Below are 27,350 nucleotides of genomic sequence, written 5' to 3'. Positions count from 1 at the left end.
TGAGCCCCGCCAAGCCAGCTCACTAGGGGCTTCCTGCAGGTCTCACAAAATCACACCCAGGGCTAAATATACCACCTGCTATTTTTCATCACACAAAATGCACCAACACCCCAAACAGGAACCCTCTGACTCTCTCTCTCTCTCTGTCTCTCTCTCGCTTATTTTGTTTCACTCTATTTCTTTCTTTCTTTCTTTCTTTCTTTCTTTCTTTCTTTCTTTCTGTCTCACTCGCTCTCTCTCTTTCTCTCTCTTTTTTTTTTATTCATGTTTTGCTGTGTGAATGCCTGTATTCCATTGAGGATTTGACTGACTATGCCCATTTTCCCATTTGTTTATAAGACATCTAGTAAATATATTTAAATATGGCATTCAACTCTTTTGCATCCTTAAAAAAAAAAAATTGCTTCTCTTGATTCAGAACGGCTTGTTTTTATCTGAGCTATGATGGAAAACTGCTGAGAGAAGGAAAAAAATATTAAACAAATGAAACACTAAAAAACCCCTCTTGCTCCCCACTGGGAGGTAAAAGGGGACTTAGCGCGGGAGGACTGCAGAAAAAGAGGAGGTTAATCCATGGAAACAAAAGATTACAGACAAGTGCTTTGTTTTATAACCTCTTCAATTTACCGGCGTAATCCTTGAAAGTGATGTGCTGTGTGTATGTGTGTTGTATTGTGTGTAGGTCTGCACGGTAGTCAGAAGTTTGTATGAAGTGTGATATGAAGATAGAGTAGAGATGGTGGAGTCTCCTCTACCTCGGCTGATGTTCCCACCAGCTCCCACAGAGATCAAGCACGCCAGGGCTTTAATCAAGAGACTCAAATTCAATTTTGAAAATGTCTCTAGAATGTTTTAAAACCTTGTTTCACAAGTGCATATATTTTTAATAACACACACACACACACACACACACACACACACACACACACACACACACACCACACCTTGCTGGTCTTGCTTTTCATGTTGACTCCTTGCTGGGAGATTGTTTTCCCCCTTGTTGTCCATGTTACATTGCATTGTTAGAGTGCCATCTTACATCAGCTAGCAAGCAAGCTCTCACATCTCTCTTTTCAATTTAGTCACATAACACGTAAATTACAAAAAAAGTGTCCCTTGTTACTTCCAGTGGAGTTTACACAGGCGCCCGCTCGTGCACGTGCACACACACACACACACACACACACACGCACGCACATGCATATCACATTCACACACACACACACACACGCATATCACATTCACATTCACACACACACAAACACGCTTTAACTAACTGAAATAAAATCAATTTCTTTGTATTGTAGAGAAGGTCTCTTTGGAGTATTATGTGTGTGTGCAGTGGGGTTGTGCCCACAGAGAGGCTTGGGCTTTGCTTGAAGAGAGTGTGTCTCCCATTTTACCTGTTCCACCTGTGGACACCAGAGGCTCAAAGCAGCAAAGGCTATATCTTTTTAAATAATTGGTCATTAGCATGCTATAACAAAATTACCTGACGTCAAAATAATATATTTCTCAAATGTCCATACTTCCATTTTTTTTTACAATTCAAAATACTTATACCCTATCAGTACAAAATGTATTGTAATGGGGGAAAAAAATAGTCCCCTTCCATCTTGGTTCTTTCCATTGGGACAGCATTGACTTAAATGCCTGTTGTCTTATTCGCGCTTTCCTAGAATACCACTCGGTTTGGGCTCAAGTTGCGCGGTGGCTGGATGCATGGCTGACCCGGGCACCCCATTACCCACCAGCCTGCCCAAGCTAGTGCCAGCCAGCTGAGACCGGCACAAACAAAACAGCCGATAAACAAAGCTCCTCACCTAGATTATCTCCAAAGCTCTTTTGTCGAGTGGACGTACCCACCACTGTCTGGGCCCCTGCACTGGCAGCGGCGGCAGCCGGCGTCCCAAACTCACGGTTGGCACGGGGCACACTGCTGTGCCAGTCGCAGAGAGAGAGAGAGAGCGTGAAAGAAAGTGCGAGCCCGATCCAAACTGGGTCTCCCTCCTGTGGGGCGTCTGCCTGTGGTTTGTTTCTCTATTGTGTGTGTGTGAGCGCGGCTGTAGTAAACCACCAACAAATCGGCAGGCTGTGGGCTGCCTGGGCTCAGACGTGAGACGAAGCACACAAACACACCGCTCACTCTGTTCAGGCTACCGGCGGTGACAGCACGCACGCTAGCCATTTTTACAAAGTATCAAAATAAATGTCAATTTTGAGAATATTAAGAAATGTCTTGAAATTTATTTCTTCTATATGTCATGTAATATCCCTTTTTAATGTCAGCATTTCATTAGCATTTTATATTACATGACATCACATGCTATAAAAAAAATTTTCTGTAAAAAAAATATGTTTGTCATTATTTTAGATTTCATTTATTCTGCGTCATTTTGTGTCGGAAATGTTGAAAGTCAAGCATCTGAATTGTGTGTTTTTGGAGCGGCACTGCTCCGCAATACAGCGCTGAGGGAACAAAAGAAAGTTTACGGTCCCTGAGACACAGCCTGTCTATGCCAGGGTGCGGGCATAGAGGGTTTTTTTTTTTTTGCATGTGAAATGTTGGCAGTAGAGTGAGGTGCCCCCTGGGCATTGCCAGTGTGGCTGTGCCCTCTCTGCAGTATGCCAGCGAGTCCTCTTTGTTGTACACCCAGCGTCTTCCACGAGGAAGGAGATAGATGAGAGTAATTAATAGCAGAGGAAGGAAAGAAAGATTCCCAGATTCACCGGGGCACGTTTTTTTTAACATTCACTCCTTTTTTTAAACACACACATTATTCCAGGAGGAGTGTGTGTGAGTGTGTGTGAGTGTGTGTGTGAGTGTGTGTGAGTGTGTGTGTGTGTGTGTGTGTGTGTGTGTGTGTGTGTGTGTGTGTGTGTGTGTGTGTGTGTGTGTGTGTGTGTGTGTGTGTGTGTGTGTGTCTGTGTCTGTGTCTGTGTGTGTGTGTGTGTGTGTGTGTGTGTGTGTGTGTGTTTACCACTGGTTGTTTGTTCATATATTTTTTTGTGTTTGTGTTTTGGGCATTTGGTGTTGCATGTGTATGCATCCTTGTCAGTTGTTTTGTATGTATCTTTGTCAATTCCTATTTTCCTTGTTTTTAAAAAAAAAAAATGTTTCTTGTGTCCTGGTGTGCGATCTTGTGTCTGTATCTTTGTGCCTGTCTTGTGTGCAACCTTTTGTATTTGATTGTGTCTACATTTGTGTGTGTGTGTGTGTGTGTGTGTGTGTGTGTGTGTGTGTGTGTGTGTGTCCTCACCCCCCTCTAGACAGAGGCCTCTCCCAGACCTGGGCCTGCTGGCCGGTCTCCAGGGCTGCTTTTAATAAAGAGCGCTTTGAAGAGTCGTTAGGAGTAACGACGCATTTACTGCTGCACCGCACGCACCTCTGCCAACTTTCTGTCTTAATCCAAAGGGGGCATTTGAAATTTGGGGGGTGTTGGCCAAGGGCAGGGGGTGGGCGTGATGTGAGGGGGCTCCGCTTCTCAGCTCACTGTGTCAGAAGCCGATTCCCTGGCAATGAGAAGCTCTTCAGACGATGGTGTGAGTGTGTGTGTGTGTCTGGGAGTGAGTGTTACAGAAAAGTGTGTTAAAAGTGTGTGCGTGCGCATGTTTTGTGTGTGAAAGAAATCCCCTAGGACAAGAACAGTTTTGTATGGATGCAAAACTTAATTAATATTCCCCTTAAGGATAAATACTTTTGGTGAATTCAGCCCGGTTTGTTTCCCCCTCCTTTGTGCTTTTTGTTAAAATATTTTCTGGCAAGACACAGCGCAGGCCTATAAATAATGAGGCCCTCTGCAGGTGTATCCACACGCACGGCTCATCTGCACTCTTCTGCTTTAGCGTTGCTCTCTGTACGTGTGTGTAACTCGAGTGGGTTTGTGGTGGGGATGTTTTGAATGTGTCTCTTCTCTCTTTTTATGGATGTGTTTTTATACCTTTCTAGCTTTCACATTGTTTGGTCACTCTAAATGTGTTGTATAGGTTCTTTGTGTTGCTGTTGCTTTGGCGATATTGGTGCAGTTGTTTGTGTGTTTGTTGTCTGCACTTGGGTGCACTTGTACAGTGAGTAGATCTACTGTAGCTCTCTGCTTGCAGTTGTGTTTTAAAATGGGGCTGCTGTTTTTTCTGAACAGGTGTTTCCTCTCTAGGCTTTGGTGTCAAGCTTTTAGGTGGCTCTTTCATCGCCTGAGTAGAATCATCACATGGCCCTGCTTTCACACAGGTCTCAACCTCCCTCTCTTTTCCTTCTGCATTTTTCTCTCTGAAGTCCCATAACTAACAGAAACTTTGTTACATTTCATCAAGTCTGCCTCTATTTCTGCTTTCTGTTTGATCATTATTATTTGCTTAGTGATTTAATCTTTCTTTTGGTCATTAGTAGATATAATATTTTTTCATCATCCAAAGCAATCCATGTTATTGCTTGTATTCTACAAGTAAATTGAAGGCAAAGTTACTAAATCCCCTGTAGCCATAATAAATGTCAAAATGTTTGTATATAATGCAAACCAAGACAAATGCGCATTAATACTGTTTTCACCATAACATTCACTCAGTTTCCTCCTCTATGTGACACAAATAGTGCAAGTATGACTCAAACTGTCTTCACATTCTGAAAATAGATGTTCTGAGGAAGCAAATGTGGATCTCTAGTACTCCTCTGGGCTCTGTTTTAGCAGCTGAGAATTTAATTGTTAAGCTGTCAGGAAACTTCCAGAGAGATCAGTGTCCCTGCCAGACAGTTTTTATTTTTCTTGTACACTGCACTACAGTTCAGGGGAGATTTTGGTGGACAAGTCTGATGAAAGCTAGGAAGAACTGTTATTACAGCTTTAAAAATCCTTTACTTATCAGTTAAGGAAGTCCTGCAATTCTCAGCATCACATCATGTGTTATCTCTGAATGGCACATTCAAATTTGGCTTGGTGGGAGGCTGTGTTGGCATTGTACTGGACTGAAAGGCTGTTTTCTGAAGCACTGTAAGATTGACAGGTAGTGCTTGGTAACGATGCCCTTGGCTGGCATGTCCAGCAGATGGAATTAACCTGGGGTGACCAGCCATGGGCAGACAAGCTGGGGTGGGCACCCTTGATTTCACCTTTACCCTCATCTCAACCTCTCCGTATTCCCACTCCTACTCCTCCCCCCCAAACAGACTGCTGAATACAGCCCCACTCAAACAATGACACAATCAGCCTATTACAGTTCAACCCAAACACTCCCCCCCCCTTCACTCAGGGCCCTGGTCTATGAGCCTTGTGTGATGGGCTGAGAGCAGGGCCTTGTGTGGTGGGCTGAGAAGGTGAGGGAGAGTAGAGAAGGGGTAAACAGTTATGTGCTGATATTGCGTAATGTATTTTATTTTTTTTTCTTTTGCTCTGTGGTCACAGGAAGTGCAGCGCTGGTGTAACACTCATTATCTTCCTACAGCTGTTAATCTGCCTTTGTCCTCCTCCTAGCAGCCATTAAGGCCTGGACTGAGGTGTTGGCTAGTCCTTCATTAGAACCCCCCCCCCCAAACACACACACACACACACACACACACACACATACACACACACATCAGGCTTTTAGGCAATTAAATGTCTGCAATCCTGACATTCAGACTCAACATAGTTCATCAACAAATTACCACTGACCAGCTACTGCAATTAGAATGATGGAGTTGTGATTGAATTGAAATGGATGTTAGGTGCTGGAACAGGGTGTCACTGTGGGTATGAATGTTTTTAAGTCTAAGTGGGAGTGGGGCAGCTTTGCGGAGAGAGCCTGGGTGTTAACATACAGTGATGAGAGCGGAAATATGTAGGCTAATCGTACAAGAAGAGACATGGCACTTAGTGGCAAAAACACTATATAATGCAGACCTGATGTTTAGAAGTGCACCATCTCAATGCAGTTATGAAAAAAACATGAGCCTGCTGCACATGGCAAACTGTGGGCAAAACATTGAGAGCGTATGGTCTAAACACTGCACCGTCATAGCCCACATGGTTGATTTAGCCGCCTTAGTCTTTGATGGAGTGATGAGGCGGAGGAGAAGAGGATGCACTGGCCCTCTTAAGGGACAGGCTTTTGGCAGGAGCGTGGCGTACAGTTACATAACGGCAGTCTCTCTCCATGACACGGTCTCCCGAAATCCTGTTACGCCGGCCCTGCCTCTGCCCCTCTCTGCGGTGCGCTCCCTCATGTGAGATGGGTGACCGGCGAGACAGACACGGCCTGGGCACTCGGCTGGAGTGACGGAGGAATTTCCGCGTGTTTGTGTTCCATCTTCCAGTGCTGTTTCTCTAATAGACTCGATCACTCAGAGCGACAAGACTGACGCTCCCACGCCTTCCCTGACCCTACATAACGTACTCTCCGACTCTCCCCTCCTCCGAAGCTAAATCCCCTGTCAGTTTGTCATTATTTTTAGTGTGGCACCCCACCACGATCTGATTCAGAGGGAGAGAGTGCACGCTGAAGTGATTGTTTGGTGCTGTGGCAGCCCAGCATTGTTTTTATTATTGGGATTGTCATCGGCGTCATTATCATGATCATTAGGCGGGGGAGCGCGGGGAGCCAGGCGGCCATTAGCTGTGTAATCTTCCCCATTTTTAGGAGCCCGTCCTCAGGGCGGCCGCTCAGCCTGGCAGGCTTAGCCAGGGAAACATGCATGTGTCTGTGTGTGTGTGTGTGTGTGTGTGTGTGTCAGGTGGGCTGTGTATGATGGAAGATTATGCCCCTCGTGCCACAACTCTCGGCTCCAGATCAGGGACAATGGCCTTTACAGAGATGCCTGAGCTATCTAACATGTAATGGTTGGGTCAGCTTATTGTTTGCCCTGACCTGCTTTTTGTGTGAGCTGGTCAGTGACTTTTTAATGTATATGTATGCCTACATACTATATACGCACATATTATTATACATTATTATACAACATAATGTGATGCTCACATGTTCGTCAGCATAGTAAAATGGAATATTGACAGAGATCTGGGTGAAAAACAACAATCCGCATGCATGACATGACAACTGTGTATAAAAATGCTCAAAGATGTGCTCTGTTGCAAACAAAAAGGTGCATCGGAGAAAGAAAGAGGAACAGCTAGAAATAGGATCCTCTGAAGGAATCCGCGCTGCAGCCAAACACCTTAATTGTGATGCATTTCCTGAGCCTCTGTCTTCCATTGTCGGCCCCGCTCCGATGCCATATGGTCTACCATGGAACATTTAACTTGTCAGATATAATGGATTGTCCTGGAAGCAGATTTTTGCTTTGAGCGTTGCGCGTCTTTCCACGAGCTGCCGGGTTTTGGGGCTGAAGGCAGCAGAGATGAAGGATAGCTGGGTGATCGTAGCAAAAAATGCCCCGTTGCTGTGGCGATGCACAGTTGATTCCCCCCTCAAGACGGTGACCTACATGCCACCGAAACTTTGCCCATCTAAAGAGGTATTATCACAGTCACTGGCCCCACAAATGTGCCTGTCACCATCACTTACGTGTAGGGGAATTAATAGGTTGTGCTAGCAGACTCGATCCGGCTCAGGAGGAAAGGTCTGTGCTGCAGATTTTACACCAGCATCAACAGAAAATTTTGATTGTTGTCCAGCCCCGCCCCTGGCTGTCCAATGGACGGTTAAGGTGGCTTTTCCTCCTTGTAATGTCAAACTTCATCTTCACCCAGATCACTGAAGGCACGCTCCCATGTTAATAACCAGAATAAGTGGGCTACATATTTACGTACCGCAAATGACAAACAATGACTTTTGCGTAATACCAAGTCATTGTTTCGCAAGTCTCAAATCCTAATGAAGTCCCAAGTCAAGTGCCACGTCAACACAGAAGTCCCAAGCAAGTCCAAAGTATATTCCAAGTACTAATCCTTTTCAAGAGTTCAAATCATTGTGCACTCTTAAATGAATTAGCATTTTTGCTTACAGAATAAAGGTTACTTTAAATTAATACAAATAGTCAATGCCTTTAGAAATGTTTCTTATTTTTTAAGTAAACCTTAGAAATTATTAGGGTGATTGACTGATTAAATACACATATTTCCAAGCCTTTCAAATGGAAAGTGCTGTGTTAATGAGTGAGTTTCTTTTAACATATGGAATTCAGTGTAAGCATAACTAGTTTAGGAAGAATCTTTACATTATCCAAAAAAATCCAATTGGACCAAAGTGTGCAAGATATTAGTGTGTCACATGAGAACATGGTATGATGCCACTGTGACTTGGAGGCAACCATGCAAGACCTTGATGGCCACTGAACAACTCAGACAGTATAGCCGCAGTATAGCTCTAGAACTAGCTGCACCCATAGCACACAAGCTCTCACCAGCTTAAGCCAAGGCTTACCAAAGATATTACATGGATAATTATACTTGGCGGTCTTTGTGCAGCCTTAAGTGTCAAACAAAGCCAGATGTTGTTGCTTAACCATCTGTAATCTTGGTTCAGCGTGTTTTATACATTGCTGTCCGTTTGTTGTTTACAACAGTGCAGCCTTTGAAACCAAATGCAGTAACCCAAGGTACCAATTTCTTGTGTATGCAGCGTCATTGGTGTTCATTGCAGGTTTAGCTGAAATGTGGGCAAGAATATCAGGAAATAACTGCAATAGTGTTTCATCATAAGATTAATTAATTTAATTTTTGTACATATGAAATGTGTCAAGTCATTACAAGTCAAAGTGTGAGTGAGGTCTAAAGTCATTGTTATTGGTCATTTGTCAGAAGTCATGTGATTCAAGTCCACACCGGTCAGTTGCTATATGTTCCTGTTGTTTTTGTACTCTCAGGGATGTCAGGTACTTGAGGGTCTTCCCACCCCCAGACAGGGTTTGACAGTCAGTGACAACTTGATTCGCAGCAGAGATGTGTGTTTGTGTACATGTGCCAATGTTTACCTGTGTTTGAGTCTATGCCAGTGGCAGCTCCAGTTAGAGTGTAGCTCATTACTGACACATCACAACTGACAGGGAGGCGAGAGAGGGCAAGGTCTCTGTTCCTCTCGTGCCTATATGAGCTTTGGGCTCTCGCCCCCATCACCACCTCCGTCTCCTCTCCTCTCCTCAGCTGACAGTGAGGACCTCTGGAAAGAAAGGCTGAGTCCTCTTCTCCTCTGAACCTTTGTCATACCCTCTGTCCTCTCTTCCACTTCCTCCTCCACTCTTCCTCCGCCGTGTCCTTCACTTTGTTTTCCTCTTGCAGGGTTGCTGGCTGGCCTGGAGCCTCCCATGTATTTTATTTATCCAGCTTTTGGATGTTTTTCGATGTAGCTTTCCAAGTTTGTCTGTGTTCAGTGAAAAACGCTCACAGGAAAAGTTGTAGTTCTCTGCCATTGTGATTGTGCTTGTGTTCTCTCCCATGTGTCTTGGTGAGCACAAAGGTAGAAGTTCACTGTAGAGCATAAAAAGAAAGCAAAGGTAGGAAATTCAGCCGCTCACTCCAGCTTTCATTCCTCCTAGCATCTGGTGCCAAGGTGCTGTTTTCCGAAGGCCACCAAAACACCACCTGAAAAGTGTATGTGTGTGTTTGTCAGCATAGAAGGCGCAGATGAAAAAGCAAGGACAGCAGTGGCTGCAACTCCACCCCCCTCCTCCCCCCCATCAGGCAACTTAAGAAAAGAAAAGCCACACACACACACACACACCCACACACCCACACACCCAGAGATACTCCGAGGAAGAATTCAAAGTGTGTGTGTTTGTGAGTGTGAGGGTGTGTTGGTTAGCATTCAGGTAGTGTGGTGTAAGCCCCTTACCGAGTGATTAGCCTAATCAATGCTGCCTGCCAAGCCTGTGAACCACGCAGGACGAGGATGAGGCTGAGTGCATTCCTCCACCTGGCCCAGGTCTGAGCCAGGGTGACTGCCGTGTGTGTGTGTGTGTGTGTGTGTGTGTTAGATTACTCCTCCACCCCCTGCAGACTGCCTGCTCCCCTACCGACTGCCCTTGTCCTTGGTCGCAGCAACCAGGGTCTCAGTAAATCGGCCAGAAAACACTCATAGACACTTGCACACAGACAGTCAGGTTAGGACTATTGACAGTGTACTAAGGTCTCCATGGATGGTTCACTTAACTAGACTATGTTGTGGTAGTACTCTGGATGTGTCTGTCCTTTAGGGGGAGAAGCGGATCAGAACAGATCATGCCTAAACATGGTCCGAATTTGTACCATTTGTGTTATATTTGCCCTCTGAGCTTTGCCTTGTGGTGAGTGCCTCTGGTGATTTGAATAGATGTCTAAGAGGCTAGCTAGCTAGGATGTTATTTTGGTGGGTCTCCTGGTCAGTGTTTTGGTGGACGCAAGAAGAATTCCCAGGCTCCTTTGCGTCGGCTGTCTGTGTATTCCTCAGCAGCTGCAGCCTCCTCTGTCTCCAGCTGTTCCAGCACATCACCTGCTCTCCCTGCACAAAGACGCCACACACACACACACACACACACGCACGCACACACATGCACACGCACATGCGCATGTACACACACCCTCTTCCACAAGCCATAATTACACAAGGAGGAGGGGTGGGGGGGTATCCATTAAGATTCTCAGGGAAAAAAAATAACAGAAAAACACAATTTGCATATGCAACCCAGGAACAGATTTTAGTAAGACAAAGTCGTGCTGATGCCTAAATACATTTCTAAGTGATTACTTAAATCTTACTTTTGTGTGAACTGTGTGTTTGAAGCCAACCCATTTAGTTCATATTTAAAATGATTTGGGGGGGGGGGGGGATCAGCGGAGAGCTTGGCTTGGTTTTGATGTCTTCTAAAGACATGAATGTGTAGCGTTCCTTGCTACAGACTACTCTCAGCCTCTCTTCCATGCTTCAAGCTAATCACAATTCGCTACTGAAGTGTGGTCAGAGCGTAGACACACTAAATTGTAATAATGAAGGGAAGGACGATTTGTTTTGAGGTATAATTTGTTTTTAAACGGTTCCTTTGTCGTCTGTGTGTGTGTGTGTGTGTGTGTGAATGTGTATAAAAATGAAATGAGTTTTCAACATTTGCTGTCTGCTAGACCTCTCACCTGCCACTCGCAATGCTGCTGCCTCTTGACTAATCATATATTAGTGTAGACTAGAGGCTTGGACGCCCTCACAAGCGCACAGAAGCTGAGCTTCTGACCACATTTCTAGCTGCAGTGTAAGCGTTCCAACAGCTGGGCTTATGCAGACCCTGAATTCAAAGCAAAAGAAGACTTAAAAGGCTCACTATATTTAAGCAGCTTGCATGCCAAAAGCACCAAAGTAGTGCACAGGACAAAAAAGTGTCAAAATAATTTTTCCATACATTTTTTTTTTCTTTGTAGGCAAGCCTCTGGCACTTTTGACAGGCCTTACGGAAAAACAAGTTCATTTGAATCAAACTTGTCTAATGCTAATGCTCACCTGTATATCATAGCCCATTGGACAAATAAATATGCTGATTTGTGTATTTCAAACATTGCATCCATTGCATTTTGCAAACTGACTTAACCAAAATGGTTTATAATAGTGCACAAGCAAACTTAGTATACTCTGGAGGATGCAGTGCACTGCACACACATGCAATATCTCCCACAACACCTCCCAAGTCCACTCCCATTTCTCTACTCTTCTGAGTGTGACGCAGAGCACCAGCCCCTCCTCGTGAGCCTAAGTGTAGTCGTCGTTAGATGGCAGCCACCTGCTCTTTCCCATCACTGGAGCTGCTGCTACTCCTCCTCCGCCCAGCTATTACATACGCTTACGATGGCAGCGCCAGGCTTGTGCCAAGAGGAGCTGTTGGCAGCCTCCAAACAGGATTGGGACAGAGGTGAGGGAGAAGAGCCGTAAACTCCCTATGCATTATAGATGCCCCCGTTCACTGAACAGGAGCCAGAGGCACACGGATGGGCTTCCTTTCATTCATGCTTGTTGGAAAAACTAGGGTGTGTGTGTGTGTGTGTGGAGGTGTTGCTTGGGAGATCAGACAGATATATAAATGATGGGGGCTTTCCATCAGCGCGTATGCAGACGCATGCCCGCATATGTGTGTAGAGGCAACCAGCTCACAGGAACTGCACCCAGAGGCACCGTAATGTTGTGATGCAGATGGTGCACCTGTTTCTCCAGCAGACTCCACTGCTGTGCTTTTTTGTCCTGACCCACTGTCTTACAACCAGAGGGAACAGCAGTCTCCCTGCCTCCCTCCCTCTGTCTCTCCGTCTCTCCGTCTCTCCGTCTCACTATCTCACTCTGCCTTGAGATGTCTAGCCGTCTCACTCTGCCTTGGAGCTTATTTTTTCTCTTGTCTCTCCCTGTTGTCGTTGTGTCTGTCTAAGCCGTGCATTGTAGACTTCAACAATCCCATTTGTGCTGGAACTAGCCATTAGTTGTGTTTTCCAGTTCAGGTGTTTCAAGCTCTGCCTGAGTGCACTCCAGCACAGCCGGTCTCAAGAATAAAAGATGCTCCCCATCCCAGCAAATGCCAGCTCCTGGCTGATGTGAAGTCCTCTTGCTTTGCCGAGCAGGTGCTGGGCCGGTGATAGAGTAGTTTAGGCATGAGTTGTGGAGGTGACTGGGTGGCAGAGGGATGCCCTATGTCCTATTTCCCTTCATTCATGCCAAGGAGAAGATGGATAGACTTTACCCAGTTTCCCCCCTGACGCACCTGCTTGGAGCCTATAGTTCAGTGAGACCTTGACTAGAGGTGTACATGCTGAATGTGAAAGGGACAAAAGACTTTCACTGTTATGGAGTGAAATTAAGGATTCCTTGGATGCTGATTAGCTTTCAGTATCATGACATTCCATGTACTTTTCTGTATAGAAATTTGGAATATGCAAAGCTTGTGAAAGTTCAGAGGGTGTGTTTGAGCTGGGGAAACGCTGCTCAGCCCAAAAGTGGCGTGGTGCTGAGCCCGTGGTGCTGACTGTGGAGCTGATGAATAGTCATGGGAAGCCCTGAGGGGGGTGACAAGTGGAGGTGACATCACCACGTCCTGTTTGACCCCTCCTCCGGTGGGGGGGCTCCGACAGGAGTGTCACCCCATGACCTTAGAGCCTTAACCCCCAACACACACACACACACACACACACACACACACACACACACACACACACACACACACACACACACTCACACACTCTTCCAGGGGTAGTGACAGCACCTGACCCAACTTCTGGATCCCCATTTACATGAACGCCACCTTCACTGAGAACTGTCCCCCGTGCGTGCGCGCGCGCGTGCGTGCGCGTTAAATACAGCCCTCTGGCTTGCGCTTGGCGCTCAGAGTACTTGCGCATTATCGGACTGTGAAGCATTAACTCCCCTGGAGCTCGGTCCCAAATTCTCCGCATGCCCCACCCACCCACCACCCCACAGCCTCCCCCACCCACCCCCCCACAGCCTCCCCCACCCACCCCCCCCACAGCCTCCCCTGTGCCTCGCCTGGCATTTCTATGGGCACTCCCCTCCCCTGCCCTTCCTGTGCCGTCCGGGTGCGTGTGTCATCGTGCATGTGTGAGGGAGAAGTGCTGAGAGGTAGCAAGGGCATCCGTAGAGATGGGGGGGGGGTCCCAGTGGATAGAGTGAAGGTCAGTCCACAGTCATGCGATTACAACACATCTAGTCTACTAGTAACGTTCAAATAAGAACAGCTGTTAGCAGGACATTTTACTAGGACTGCAACAATTAATAAATTAAACGTTGTTTAATTTAAAAGTTATTAGGATATTGTCAAAATATATTGCAAACTATTTTTGTATGATGCGTTGTTGTGGAAAAGAGTGAGAGATGAACATATCTCTAGTTACTGGACTCCTAATCGAAGAGTAAAATGACACAAATGAAGTAGCAGACATTGTGTTGCAAAGGGAAGGATTTAAATCTGGTTGAATGTCACACACACCATGCATGTATAGTAGGTGTACCCATGCCAGGGAATGCGGTCTTCAAATGTTACTCGTACTCTTCTCCCTGACAGGAATTTTAAATGAAGCGTTGGGGAGGATGCTCTGAGAAAGAACGGGGGCCTTTTGGCTTGGTTGACGGCTAGCTGCTGAGCTGCCTGACTGCAGCTGTTGGTCTGTGTCTCCTCACACCTAGCCTGGGCCGAGCTCTCTGTAGCATGCCAGCTTGAGTGGCCCATGGCGTTACCTCATTGGAGGGCTGCATGTTCTCACGTCTCCGATCTCAGCCCAGCTATTGCATCACAACTGTGAGCTGAACCGGGAAAGGACCCAGGGGACCATTCACATAGTGATGCCATCCCTCATAGCATATTTCATTGGGAGGAAAAACTGGTAGTTTTGATTTTTATATAGTTTGTGGTTAAATTACTATGATTCTTAGCTTCATATTTTCTTTTGGATACACAGTTTAGATTACCTCAGGGATGGAGATTGATTTAATGGAAACAGTTTTATTAACTTCTGCCTATTAGAAGGACCCTTTAGTAGTCCCTTAAAAGTTGCCTCTTAAATCATAATTTCCGGGAGGTTTCCTCGGACTGGATTGTATTTTAGGTGTCTATTAAAAAGACATTTGTCCTCTGCCCACTATTACTTTTCTTTATAGCACAAATTAAGAGGAGAGATGGCTGTTGGAAAAATAGGACTGTCTATGTCATAACAGCACTGTTAGGTGATTAATAGAAGATAGGAATAGTCTACGTCATAACAGCACGTTAGGTGATTAATAAAAGGTAGGAATAGCAGAGTTCACATTTTTGTGTTGCCATTTGTGGTGATGTAGACATGTTTAGACCAATGGTGAAAATGTCAGTCATGATCAGATGATTTTTCCAAGGAAATCGCTGCGTCTGTCAGATGTCCTCCAGTGCAGGCAAATGTCTCTCTTGTCTTGTGAAACGGGCAGTGAAGGTGAGACAGTCAAATAATCGCTCATGAATCTGCCATTCCTGAGTGCCACCGAAGTCTGTGTTTCCGCCCAGAGGACAGGAAATAAATCACAGTGCGTTTCTCTCTCCTGTGTGTGCTGCACACACTGATTTGAAAGCCAAAGTACTGTTTGCTCTGATCAGGCGCAGCTGAGTGTCTTGTTTCTGGCAAAAGATTTGGCTGTGTCTGAGAAACCTGAGAGAAGAATGCGAGTTAAGTCCATACTAAGTACATTTTTTGTGTACAGTAAGATGGTTTAATTACAATGGCAGAGAGAAAAGCACTGAGCTTTGACTGTGGCATCCTGCCTTTGTTTGTGGCACTGTTGAATTGTATTCTTTCGATCAATGATGGTTTTGACTGGGATTTCCCTGTTTTAAGTAATCCTTGCTCTTGTTTTTGGGGCTTTCTAAATGTTATTTTTCTCATTCATGCATAATGGAGCACATTGTTCATTTGTTTAGGTTTTAGTGTCAGCAAAACGTGCACGCAAAGCCTCATGTACATCACAACCAGCCATTGTGTCCAGGTATTGTAGCAGCACGGCCCAAATCTTGCAGACAAAGCAACGGCAACGCAAAACAACAACAGAATGAAATTTAAAGGAATTTCATTGTGCTGCTGCCTTCATCGGGCAAACAAAGAAAAAGGAAAGAAGAAAAACAAAAAAAAAATGCAAAAAAAAAAAGATGAGGCGTACCCCTGATTTTTGAAGTGGGGGGTGGCTGGAGATGTGAGATGGCGGGGCGTGTTTGAGATGGCACCGATTCAAAGATCAGAGGGGATCATCGAAGGATCGATAAATAAGGAGAACGTCATAATGGAGCGGCGGTTAGGAGCCCGTGGCCGAGGAGCACCATGCAGCCGGAGAAAAGAGGAGATTTCAGCTCTAATGCCATCCTCATGCCTCTTTTGGTAGTTTTCGCCATAGGGCTTGGCAGTGCCACCACCGCTGTCACGGTGCCAAGAAAAAATCTGCAGTGCCTGCCGCATTTCAGTAGCGGAGGTTTGTCTGAGACAAACAGGCTCACATACGCACGCACACACACACACACACACACGCTAATGTTTTCACACACAAATGTACACACAAGCTAATGATCTCAGAAATGCACAGACACACACACTCACACTCTCATGGATATTCTCACACAAATGCACCTCCTTTTACTTGCATGCACATATACACACAGACACACACACACACACACACACACACACACACACACACACACACACACACACATAAAAGCACAAAAACACCTACAGCTTCAACTTCCCTCAACTTTATGGTTCCTTCCAAATCTGCAAATGGGGTTAATTTTCTCTTAGTGTGGATTTGCCAAATTGCTGAATGCATTCAAAGCAATGCTTCTCCAAGCACTGAGCCAGAATCCACAAGCTCAGGTGCTTTTCTCTTCTCCAAGTCTGTGTATACTGCACTGACAGCGTAACCAACAACCTACTGATTTTTGACTGAAAAGCGTATTAACATCCACATTTGGATGTCTTAACGCATGTGAACCTATGCCGGGTTGTTTTATTTTATCTTATTAATTTTTGGACAGGAGCTGGGTGGGGCTTAGGGGTATAATGAGGGCTGTTTTGCATGGGGGTGTCTGCCTAGAATGTAATCAAGTGCATTCAAAAGAACTTAACAAGAGCACAGCTCTCAACACGCAGCCGCTGCATTTCAATGCCCTTGCCTCTCTACCATCTATTGCCTATCAATAGTGTTCAGGCGAGAGAGAAAAAAGCACCCAAAGCAAGCACCTCCAATTAGAAAGCAAATAGTATGGCTGACAAAATAAGATGGCTTTGTGTCTTTTTCTGGTCGCCATAGCCGTAGTTACTTATTCATCTATCTTTTGATTTATTCAGTCATCCTCGTGCCAAGGGCTCGTTGGCTGCCAGAGATTCGCTGTTGGTTGCTCATCAACCAACGTGTAAAATTAATTTTGAATGCAAAATTTGCAGCTTTCTATGAGGAGACAATATTTCTTGCATTTGATGCGCGTAGCTTTTGTGTGTGTGCTGTTGTTGTGGTTGATTATTTGTGTGTGTATTGAAGCCAGGTTCCCTATGGCTACGGTGCCTTCTCTTTGGTACCTCTTAGACTTTGTCGGAGTTCTGGAAGGGTGCCCATTGATGTCATGGAAACAGTGGAATTACTAAGAATGATTCATGTCTGTGCAGTTCGCCCGTCCTCCTCCACACCATACAGGAATAGATTGTTAACCCTTGCCGCTTGCCTCACCCTCCATGTTTGTTACCGTTTATGCAGTAGTAGCACAAATAATTTTTTTGTATCAATGTATTATTTTTTTTCTTCTAAAACTTCCTTCACCTCAAACACCCTGGCAGCTTTCATGAAAAAAAATTCTGGACATTTCTTCACCGTAATGGTAGACTGAAAATTGAGAACTGCACCTTTTCTTGTTGCAGCGTTTTTATCAGTCTATTCAAGGCAGATTGATTGAGGAATGAGAGGAGAAACCCATGGCAATGCATGACACAAAACCATTTGCCTTGGGATAACACTCCCATGTATCCTGCCGCTGAAATGGGGTCGATGTGAGGTCCTTTAAATCCTAACTTGGCACGGAATAACAGTCAAGAGCCCAGCCTCCATAACCCCCAACCTTGACCAGTCCAGGTTTTCTTTTGTCGTTCGTATGCCAAGTTTGCTTCAGGATTCACTTTGGAGTCTGCCAGTTAATTTTGGCCCAGCTTTTAAGAAAAAAAAAATACCCCTTATTTTGTCTTCAAGTCATTTTGTATAATTCATTTCAACTCGCTTGTTCCAGCGCTACATAATCTAAATTGTCATTTCTCAAGTCAAATTTATGTAATGTTTACATAATTTCACCAACAGTATAAATCCCTTGTTATTTACTCAAATTAGGTATTTCTGTATCAGATATTATTTTCACTATTCTTATTTTGTAAAACCTACATGATAATGGGATTTTACATTTCTGTATGCACCGCATAAGAGACTGGATTTGTATTAACTTTCAAATCTTTTTCACATCACACAAGCCGTACAACACTTGCAGTGCTGTACTGTAGCTTCCCACAACCTTTTTGTAATTTTGAAAACTTAAGAGAGAAGGCCAGAGTGCTGCTGGCAGCCACCTGTCAGAATCATGCCCAGGGCCATAGAATGAGAGGCTTAAGGAATATTAAAGGCACGTTTGGCCGTGCATGTATAGAGACTCTCATCAAGCTTTGTGCTACACATTCCCGTATGTGTTTGTGTCTCTCAAACGCGCTTACAGGAGCGAACCGCACAAAGATCCAGACTCTTTCGGTTTGGACCTGCCCGCAAACCCAGATGCTGCCAGCCTGTCACACCTGCTCAGCTCGTCTCTGCTGCGGCTGTCGAGCGAAGGCTTTCAGAGGGCCAGAGAGTGACATAGCTGTTATTTTTTAATCAGGCAGCACTTAAAATGTCTACACCACCCACCCACGTTTGCCCTTTGCTTATTTATTTTTCAACAAGTTTACAGGGGGAAGTCTGAGAATCATTTTTTTTTTCCCAGTGTGTGATTTTTTTAATGATGGATTTTTGAAGAAATCACTTTAACTATTTTGTCTACATGTTAATTGTGAAAGTATATACAGTATTTTGCTTCAAAATTTAGCAACAATGGTAGGATTAGAATGCTTTACATTATATTAAAATATTGATATATGCTTGATTGATCAATACAAATTTTTGAAGGTTAAACATATTGATCAAATAAAATCATAGTTGTTAAAATAACTTCAACAGCAGCAATTGAACACTGGATTTATATTTCAGACAGTGATTTCATAGTAGGAGAATCTAATGAAAAAGAAAAGCTAAACAATGTGGAGTCTTGCGCAGAAATGAGTAGCATTGTCGAGGTATTCTTGGTGCGTATCAAGCACCTGGGTGGGGAGGTGGGTGTTGTGTTTTGTGCTCTTTGGCTTTTCAGGTCGATGCTAGCAAGCACCTGCTGATGAGCGCTGTAATTTGCCGCCCCTGGTTTAGTCACCGGGATACGGGATTTTTCCAAGTGGATTGGTAGGCATCGGTTTGGAGGGGCGGTGTGTGTGTGGAGGATCTTGGCCTGTCAAGCTAGTATAGTGTGTCCCAAGGCAATAGGGGCACATACACACACATTCCCTTCCTTCCTCTCCCCAAACTCACAGACCCAGACATGTGTGTTGGTGCAAGCACATGAAATATTTAATAGGATTAAAAAAGAGGGAAGTCCATGCCACTGTTGGTACTTCTCCATTTTGGTCTTTGTTTTGTCTGTATTAAAGAATATGTGGGAAAATGAAAAACATTATTTGCTGCTTTTATAAGCAGAGTTGTTTTTTGATGTCACTTTGAAATGATCCCTGCCCCTGAGGGTATTCGTAAAGGACTTTGAAAGAGCTGAAGTGGTTCTTTCAGAGTTTAATATCAGTGTTACCACGGGACACCATGGCACAAGATCATTTTCCCACGCTTCTGTGTTCACTTGTTTCAAAAGACAAAAAGAAAAAAAAATCAAACTTTTTTTCTTTTCACACTCAAGAAAATACTACAGTAAACAAATTGGTTTCCACTCTAACTGCCGTGGTGGTTAAACAGTAAATAATAGGCATTATGTAACTGCTCCCGATTGTTTTCCCTTGTCCCAGTGACAGGCTTAGAGTGGCTGTTTATAGGCCTTTTCACGGTCTAATATATGAGCGTCTCTGGGCCTTGTCACTAGCTTGTCCACTAACTCAGCATAGGGCAGATGCCACATCACAAAGATGGGCTAGCACAGAGGACGGACGTCATAAATAAACAACAGAGCCAGCACAGAGAGCTAGAGAGAGTCGGAGCTGAATGTCAGGGGGGGCAGGGCCATCGGTTCCCTGGCACACGATTACTTCAGAGATCGGGGGGAACAGTTCTTTAAGATTCTCCGGTCCACTTTTGCTATTTCATTCATTTCATATGCTCCTAATTGCATGTCTTTTTAAATGATGTTAATAAAAAGGAATTCAAATTTGGTGTTTTTTCTACACCTATCTTTTTTCCCCCTTATTGAAATTGCAGCTCGTCACAATTGGTGACTTGTCGCACGTTACTTTTCATGGACATAGTGTTTTGTGACCTTTTGTAAAGATCAGGCAGAGCATGCGTTTCAGATGATTTCAGAACATGAGATGAGCTATAAATGCTAAGGCATTTGTCATTTTTGTATTATTTAGCTACTAAACAAAATAACACATCTACTGCAGTGGAAATTATTTAATACTAGCAAGCATATTTCTTAGTGTCATTTGTTTTCCCATGTTTAATATCTATCTTTACATGAAATATGAACTAAATAGGAATAAGCTTAAAAGCTCATTTGGCATGGTGCAGTCCTCCATGGTAATTTGCTGAAATGGACACACTGCTATTGTGTACTGCAGTCTTTTTTCTCAGGTGTTTTAGTTGAGTGTTCATACCTTTTTAGCATTTCTTTTTGCCTACATTTTGTTTTTAATGTGACTACAATTTAGCTGAACGGTTCCGTTTTTCCCCGGGAACAGTCCAGTGAGTCATCCCGAAAATGGCTCATGTATCTAATAAATACACAGTAGTCTACTTTGGTTTGCACCTGATTTGATAACGAGGAATGTTTTTTGTTTCGTTTTTTTTTTTGTTGTAATTTCAACCTATTTTCCCTGTGCCATAATTACAGCCAACCTGTTTTGGTATCATTTATATCACTGCTCGCTCTCTCCTGCTGCCTGGCACCAGCTTGGCGTCGCGCATGGAGCTGAGCATGTGGGGTTTGTTCTCAGCTCATCCGAGAGGCATTATGAACGCTACCTTTAACCATGGCCTATACCGTGCCATTTCTGCGTTAATTCAGCTCACTTGATCTTCAGTTGCCAGAAATAGGGGGTCTCCTCCCCTCAACCTTTCAGAGATCAGCACACGTTTGTGATGAGGCAACTGGGGGTAGAGTTCATAAATGTTCTCGAATTAATAGTGAGGTGTGCATGTGTGTGTGTTTGTGCACACTTTTGTGGGCAGTGGTGGTTGTGTGGAAATGCTTAATCCATGTTTTGTCGCCACAATTTATTAGTGTGAAGATCTGGAAGGCCAAACAGGGATAAATAAAGCTCTGGATTGTGCGTTTCAGCATTTTCGTAGAAGTTCATCATTGCTATGGTTAGAGTAACATATACTAATGACATGACGGTGATGGCTTTCAGCTGTGTAGTGAATCCTTGGCCACTTTGGAGCTTTGCTGTATATCCATGAAGCAGAAACAATTGTTAGTAGCCAGCTGTGTTGTATAGCCAGTACCTAGTAATCTGGTATTGATAAGATGTTGATATGTTTTGAATTGGTAGGCTAGGCCTATCTGAGAAGTATGCTTCTGGAAATATACCTTCTACAAATAAACTTCTGGTTGTGTTATCTTTCAGTTGAGGCCCATAGCCTTGTCCTAGTATTATCAAGAACAAAGAGCTTTTCTTAGTGGAGAATGCTGCCTTTTCTTTAATAAGAGGCTGTCATCTATGCTCAACTGAGTCCTTCAAAGCCCCAACAAAGCTGGAGAAAGGCTCCTATGAGTCAACCGTTCATATTTAGCGAAGAGTTCCCAGCAAACTGTGCCGTGCTGTCTATAGCTCATCAGACATCAGTCTCGACAAATTCATTTGAAACCTTATCATTTCTTTTATTGTGTAATAGATAAGGTGAAATGGGACAAATAAATTAAAGTACAGCAATGCCACAGTGCTGTTTAAACTCCATTAATAGAGCTAATATTACTGTGAGCTTACAGCATTTTAGCATTTATGGGTGAAATTTCAGACTTCTGTACCATTCATGACTCACATGTAAGCTCTGTGTGTTGCATAATCCATGTACATAAACTTTGTAAGTCAAGGCTACGCAGTCCATGATTCTTCCCCTGGTCTCCCCCACGTCTCCCTAACCGGCATCTGTTTTCAAATGTGCGAGCTTGCGCAACGTGGCAGCTTCTCCAGAAGCACATTCCTGCTCCGCTCAGTCCAGTGATGGAGATAGTCTTTACTTCCTGACGTCCAGTTGGGTGGATTATCTGGGATTTGGTGTGCTTGTGAGAGGTGGCGGGCAGTGTTTAGGAATACGCCATAGTGAACACAGCAAACATGACACTGAAAGGGAAAAAAACTAAGAAAAAAAGCTTGCATTCATGTATTTGTTCCCATCCTCACTTTTTTTTATGTCCTTGGAGTGCTTACAGTGAACTTTTCATGGCAGTTTGTTTTCATTGAGATTGAGCAGGGCTCCTTTTTCATGCCAGGTGGAATTTTGCAACTGCCATGGCTGTGTAAGTGTATAAATAGCGCTTGTGATATCAAATTTCTCCCAAGTTCCCAAACACTGCTGCTCACTTCCTTTTGTTTATTCGTTATTTGAAAAGGTTTCCTTAATCAGCAATGTTTTTTAATTGTCCGTTTGTCATTGTGTGTGTGTGTGTGTGTGTGTGTGTGTGTGTGTGTGTGTGTGTTTGCGGGCATGCACGGGTGTTTGCAGGTGCATGTGTTTCAAAAAGAGACTGCTCTCAGGTCTGACCTCTACTGAAAGAGCATGTTTAGTGCCTCCCCTGTCTAAATCCTTAAATCCTGAATTACCCTTACAACTAAATGAAAGCACCAGGGATTTTAGTTTGTGTGTAATTATGCTCCATGCATGCTCCTGGATGTGTGGTGGAACACGAGGTCGAAAAGGTCACAGGGAGTTGCTTGTTATATAAATACAGTTGTATGCCTCCTTGGTACATGATTGAAGAAATAATTATATATAAGTGCGTGTGTGTTTGTGGATGCACACGTGTGTGTATGTATAAAAGGTCTTTGGCCTTTTGTTTGGAATTATTTTTCTATTACATGATTAGTTGCAGAGCATTCTATGTGTTGTGCCTCCCTTTGATGGAAAACAAGCGCTGTCATATATAACACTATAAAGGGGAACACAGTCGCAAGTGCACAGATTTTTCAATAAAAGCTGGTTTGATTTGATATTGCCACTGCCTCAAGCAAATGAAATCTGAGAGTATGTGAATTAGATGATGTTTTTGTGTGTGCATGTATTGTGTGCACATGGGAATGGATGTGTGTGTGTGTGTGTGTGCGTGTGTGTGCCAATGCCAATATCCCACAGCTGGCAGTAGTCCGAGCGCAGTCCAGCCACACGGAGGCAGTGAGTTAGTGGACCATGGCCTCCGATATAATTAACAGACAGCATTTCTGAGCTCTTTTTGAGGAGCTATACTCAGAAAGGCATTCTCACTTTCGGCTTCAATAAGATTTCAGCCCCCAATGTTACATGGCTTTTGAATTTTGAGGTGTTATCTAGAAGTGTTTACCATCAGTAAATAATCTGTTTGCGTCCTCCCCCCCCTTGTCCCCATGGTGATATGTCCTCCTCTGTCAGCACTGTAAATAAAAGTGCTAATAAAAACCCATTTGTTGCAAACTCTCACAAATTGCCAACCAAATGGCACATCTTGTTTGTTTTTTTTTCTCAGACAATTTTGCCATGCCCACTCATGGTGGATGGCAAACCAGTATTTTTATTCTTGAGTAGACAAATTGAGCCCTCTAAACTAAATAACTAAAACAGGAGAAGAACAAGAATGTAATGTAAGACAGGCATTTTGAAGCTTGTCCTCAGAAATGGTTTGGAATATAGGTACAACGGCAATTGTACGTTGAGATAAGGGTGCACTGCAGAGTGCAAGTAGTATGTGTTCTCCACACGGTAGCTTCTCTTTCTCTAGGATCTATTTTTCCTTTCATATTTCCTTCCATACTAACAGTATTTTTGCTACTTTTGTGTGTGTGTGTGTGTGTGTGTCCAAGTGGTTATTCCTGTCATCTAAGACAATATGCATGATGTATTTTATCACCAGCTGCTGATGCATATATATAATATGTTGCCTGAGTCTGGAGTAAAAAAACATCACTTTTTAATTCATTAACCATCAAAATCACTAACCATTGCATTCTTCTTTGTATTCTTCTGTCCAGGTAAATCAGACAGAGCATCCTACTCGTATGGGAGGGAGTCCAACCTGCATGGCTGTCATCAGGTAAGAGCGTTAGGTTGTGGTGAAATGAATTTTGAGAGAACTTGTGTATGCAACCATCTTCTATATGGTATGGCACATCACATTTTCCTGTGGGTTGGAAAAACGCTGGTTTTCCCTGATATGGATTGTAGTCGTCTTTTTCCGAACACGAGAAGAGAAAAGATTTCCTATCAGATTACCATTAAGGCAGCTGAAAATGTTGGTAATAGTGGATTGGGCGAGATCCTTCTAATTAATATCATTGCAGAATCAGAAAATATTTCTTATATGACAGATGCCACCATTTTGGTGGAAGTATTAACAGTTTGTTTACCTAGCAGGCTGTACGAGCAACAGGTGTTCATGAATGTGATATGCTAATGTTAGCGCGCGAGATCAGGCTCTTAGAGGTAGCCCTGCATGTGGGGCTGAGGAAGTGTAAAAGAATCCAATGGATGGCTCTCTCACCAGACATATGTGTTGATTAGAAACAGCATATGCGGGTGTGTGGATATGTAAGGTATGTGGGGCAGCACAAAGGTCATGCCATACTATAAAACAATATCACGTTGTTTTTGCATCGGTGCTGTGTACTTCAAAAAGCATATTTTATGTAATAATGCATTTGCAACTACATTTTTGCGAAGATACAGATGTGCGAGAAATGAAACATATAATATTTGTTTGTTAATTGACAACACAACCTTTTATAGACTTCAGTTTTTCAGCACAAAGTGGTTTGACCATCTTGGAAAAAAAAATATTTGCAGTGACATCTTGTTCTGTCCCTGTGGGAAGTTTGCATGTGGAAGCTTTTTTTTTATAGATAAAATAAGGCCAATTGGGGTCTTGTCACTTGTGAAAAATGATCAAGCTTTGAAATTAATCTTTTTTGACAGCTGACAAGCCAACAGTATCTGGAAAAAAAGGCATGTTTAGGTGATTGACACGGAGCTGTAATTTCAGCACAGGGAGTGGAGCAGTCCCGCTGTTGGGGGTACCGTGGGGAACTGGGCTTTAGGAGATTGTTTGGGAACGAGCTCCCCAGTGAACCTTTGTTGCTGTTTTTTTTATCAATACACGTTTTACAGACTTTCTTCTCATCACACGTTTGTTACTGTAACACAAGGTTGTGTTTATTCTGACTTTAATCTGACACTATGTCCTATTATACTTGATCAGCAGACAATTTAATATATTGAAGCATTTCTATTCAAGTGAGTTCCCATTGTATCAGACAGACTGTTCCTACTCTGTGGCATTTAATGTGTTTGTGTGTGCAGTCATTTGCAAATAGGTTATTTGGATGTGAACCTGCCGGTACGACCCACACCAGGTTTTCCTGTAGGATTTTTTTTTCTAGCCGGTCCGGAAGGAATTTGTTTTACTGGGCCAATTGGAAACTTAACAGCACATGTTATTGTGCCGTAAATCATTTATTTGTCAGCATCAAAATGTGGTTTGGGTGACCAGAACTGCCCCAGTGAAGAGAATAAGACTACTTGGTTGTTTGCATTTACCATCCCGTTCATCAAACAATGCCAGAGATCCACTTGATGTTTCCCACAGATTGCACCCTTTTTAAATGGGACAGGACAAAATCACTTTTCTCCCCATGCTGTCTAATGGGAGTGAGAAGTCATCATATTTTTATTTTTACATATTAATTTATAATTATTCAATAATACTGAAAGAAATAAGATATAGTTCTATTATTGATTGATTTGCTTTTGGCTGCAACACAAATATCCTGTTAAAGGATGTATTATATGTTTTGTATGAATACTATTACTGGACCTTTTGACCAGCAAGTTCATTTATCATTTTTAAATACATTTTACCTGGCAAAAAACCCCCCTGTAATTATGGTTATGGAAACCTTGACTCATACCCTCGATCATTACCTCTGGTCCGGTATTGGAGTCTGGAGCAGTTCCCCACACAGGGGTTTCACATGCGTAACATGTCTGTCAGCACCTCAGCTCTGACGTCAGTGCACACAGCCACTCCACACTCACTGCCACAGCATACAGGAAAGCCAAGAGGGATGGAAAGATGCTGCAGGAGTGGTTTAGATGAGGGAGAGAGACCGAGAGAGAGAGACCTCAGGGTCATGAGTGCTCCACCTTAACCCCCCTGCCTGTTGATTCCTCTCCTCTAAAGCTGCTCTCTAACAGTGTGCTCCTGTGACCTACTGTGTGACCCTTGAGCACTTCCATTTTGACCAGAATCCCGCTCACCCCCAGGGTGGTGTTGGGCCACACTTGGGCCTGTACATCCCCGTCTGTGCCGTCCGTGTCAGCCACGCTCTCTCCCGTGCAAGGCTGCCTCCTCCTCCTCCTCCTCCTCCTCCTCCTTTTCCCCCCTTCTCCTCCTCCCCCCTGCTCTCTTGGGTGGGAGGACCCTGTGGCCGAGGCCTGTGGAGGGCCAGGGGCCAGCGTTAGAGGCCAGCGTTGGGCTAATCCTGAAAACCTCAGCACTGCCAAAAGCAGGAATTATATCAGTCAGGCTAGAAAGGTGATCTCTGCACGCAGACTCCCAGCAAAGGTCTCCTCTCCTCTCCTCTCCTCTCCACCACAGCCACAGCTACAGAGATGGCACCACTTGTTTTTGTTTGTTTGTTTGATTATTTGATTTCTTTTTTTTTTTTTTTACCTCAAAATGGAGTCACCTCTCCCTCACAGCACTGGCAGCAAAGCATGCGTGGCATTCTAAATCTCACTGGCGTTTATAGACTCCAGGTTCTCCCTTGGCTCCACTTTAATATCCTCTTTCATACGCCGTCTCTAATGTAAATGTGCTGTGATGGGAGCTGTAGGTGTGCTGCTGTGTGCTCGCTGCGTCATGTGAGGTGTGTGTCTGTGGCCCACTGTGGAGGGGCGCAGGCCTTTGTTTGTGCTGCCCGCTACGCAGGCCGAGGCTGTGCTCTGGGCCCCTGCTTTAATAGGCCTCCCCTCCATGAGTCTGGATCCTGTTGAAACACTGCTGTCAGTACACTGTGATTTATTGTTCGATTTGCTCTTGAATTGTTTTTGGCCAGAAGCCGAGGCTAGAGACCGACCAACTAAAGTGTAGGACTGCACGGGCAGGAAGGGAAAAAAACTGCCATGGAAGGGTGGGGGGGGGGGCGGGGAAACGCACGCACACTCACAGAGCGATGAACAGAGAGACGCACACGGACATTAAAGCGTGCCTGCATTTCTATTATCTCCCAAAAATCTGCTCAGGTCCAGGGCTCAAGCTGAGTTTGCACTTGTAGTTGCAACAGCGAGCGTTTTTTTTGTGCTGAGGGCTCTGTTTCTGGGCCCTGAGAGTGTGAGAGTGGGCTTGGAGCAGAATTTACCTGTGAGGGGGAGAGAACGCAGCTGCTGGAGGGGACAGGCTCGCCAACTGGTGTTCTCTCTCTCTCTGTGTG

At 44.2% G+C, this 27,350-nt stretch overlaps 1 protein-coding gene across 2 annotated transcripts in view; it reads left to right on the top strand.

The window, feature by feature from the left end:
- tcf4 (transcription factor 4) overlaps positions 1-27,350 on the top strand; it is a gene marked incomplete in the record, with an annotated part of 147,157 nt that overhangs the window by 42,689 nt on the left and 77,118 nt on the right. For both annotated transcript variants that reach the window (XM_076283504.1, XM_076283503.1), the window contains 1 exon segment: positions 23,895-23,956. In XM_076283504.1, the coding sequence (XP_076139619.1) occupies positions 23,895-23,956 (62 nt within the window).

The sequence above is a fragment of the Alosa pseudoharengus genome, unplaced genomic scaffold (assembly GCF_046254945.1).
Source record: "Alosa pseudoharengus isolate Yale_2024_CS ecotype anadromous, Long Island Sound unplaced genomic scaffold, YU_APseudo_1.1 YU_APseudo_1.1_scf_14, whole genome shotgun sequence".
In the NCBI taxonomy this organism is placed as follows: domain Eukaryota; kingdom Metazoa; phylum Chordata; class Actinopteri; order Clupeiformes; family Clupeidae; genus Alosa; species Alosa pseudoharengus.
This window is presented reverse-complemented; position numbering and strand designations above follow the sequence as displayed.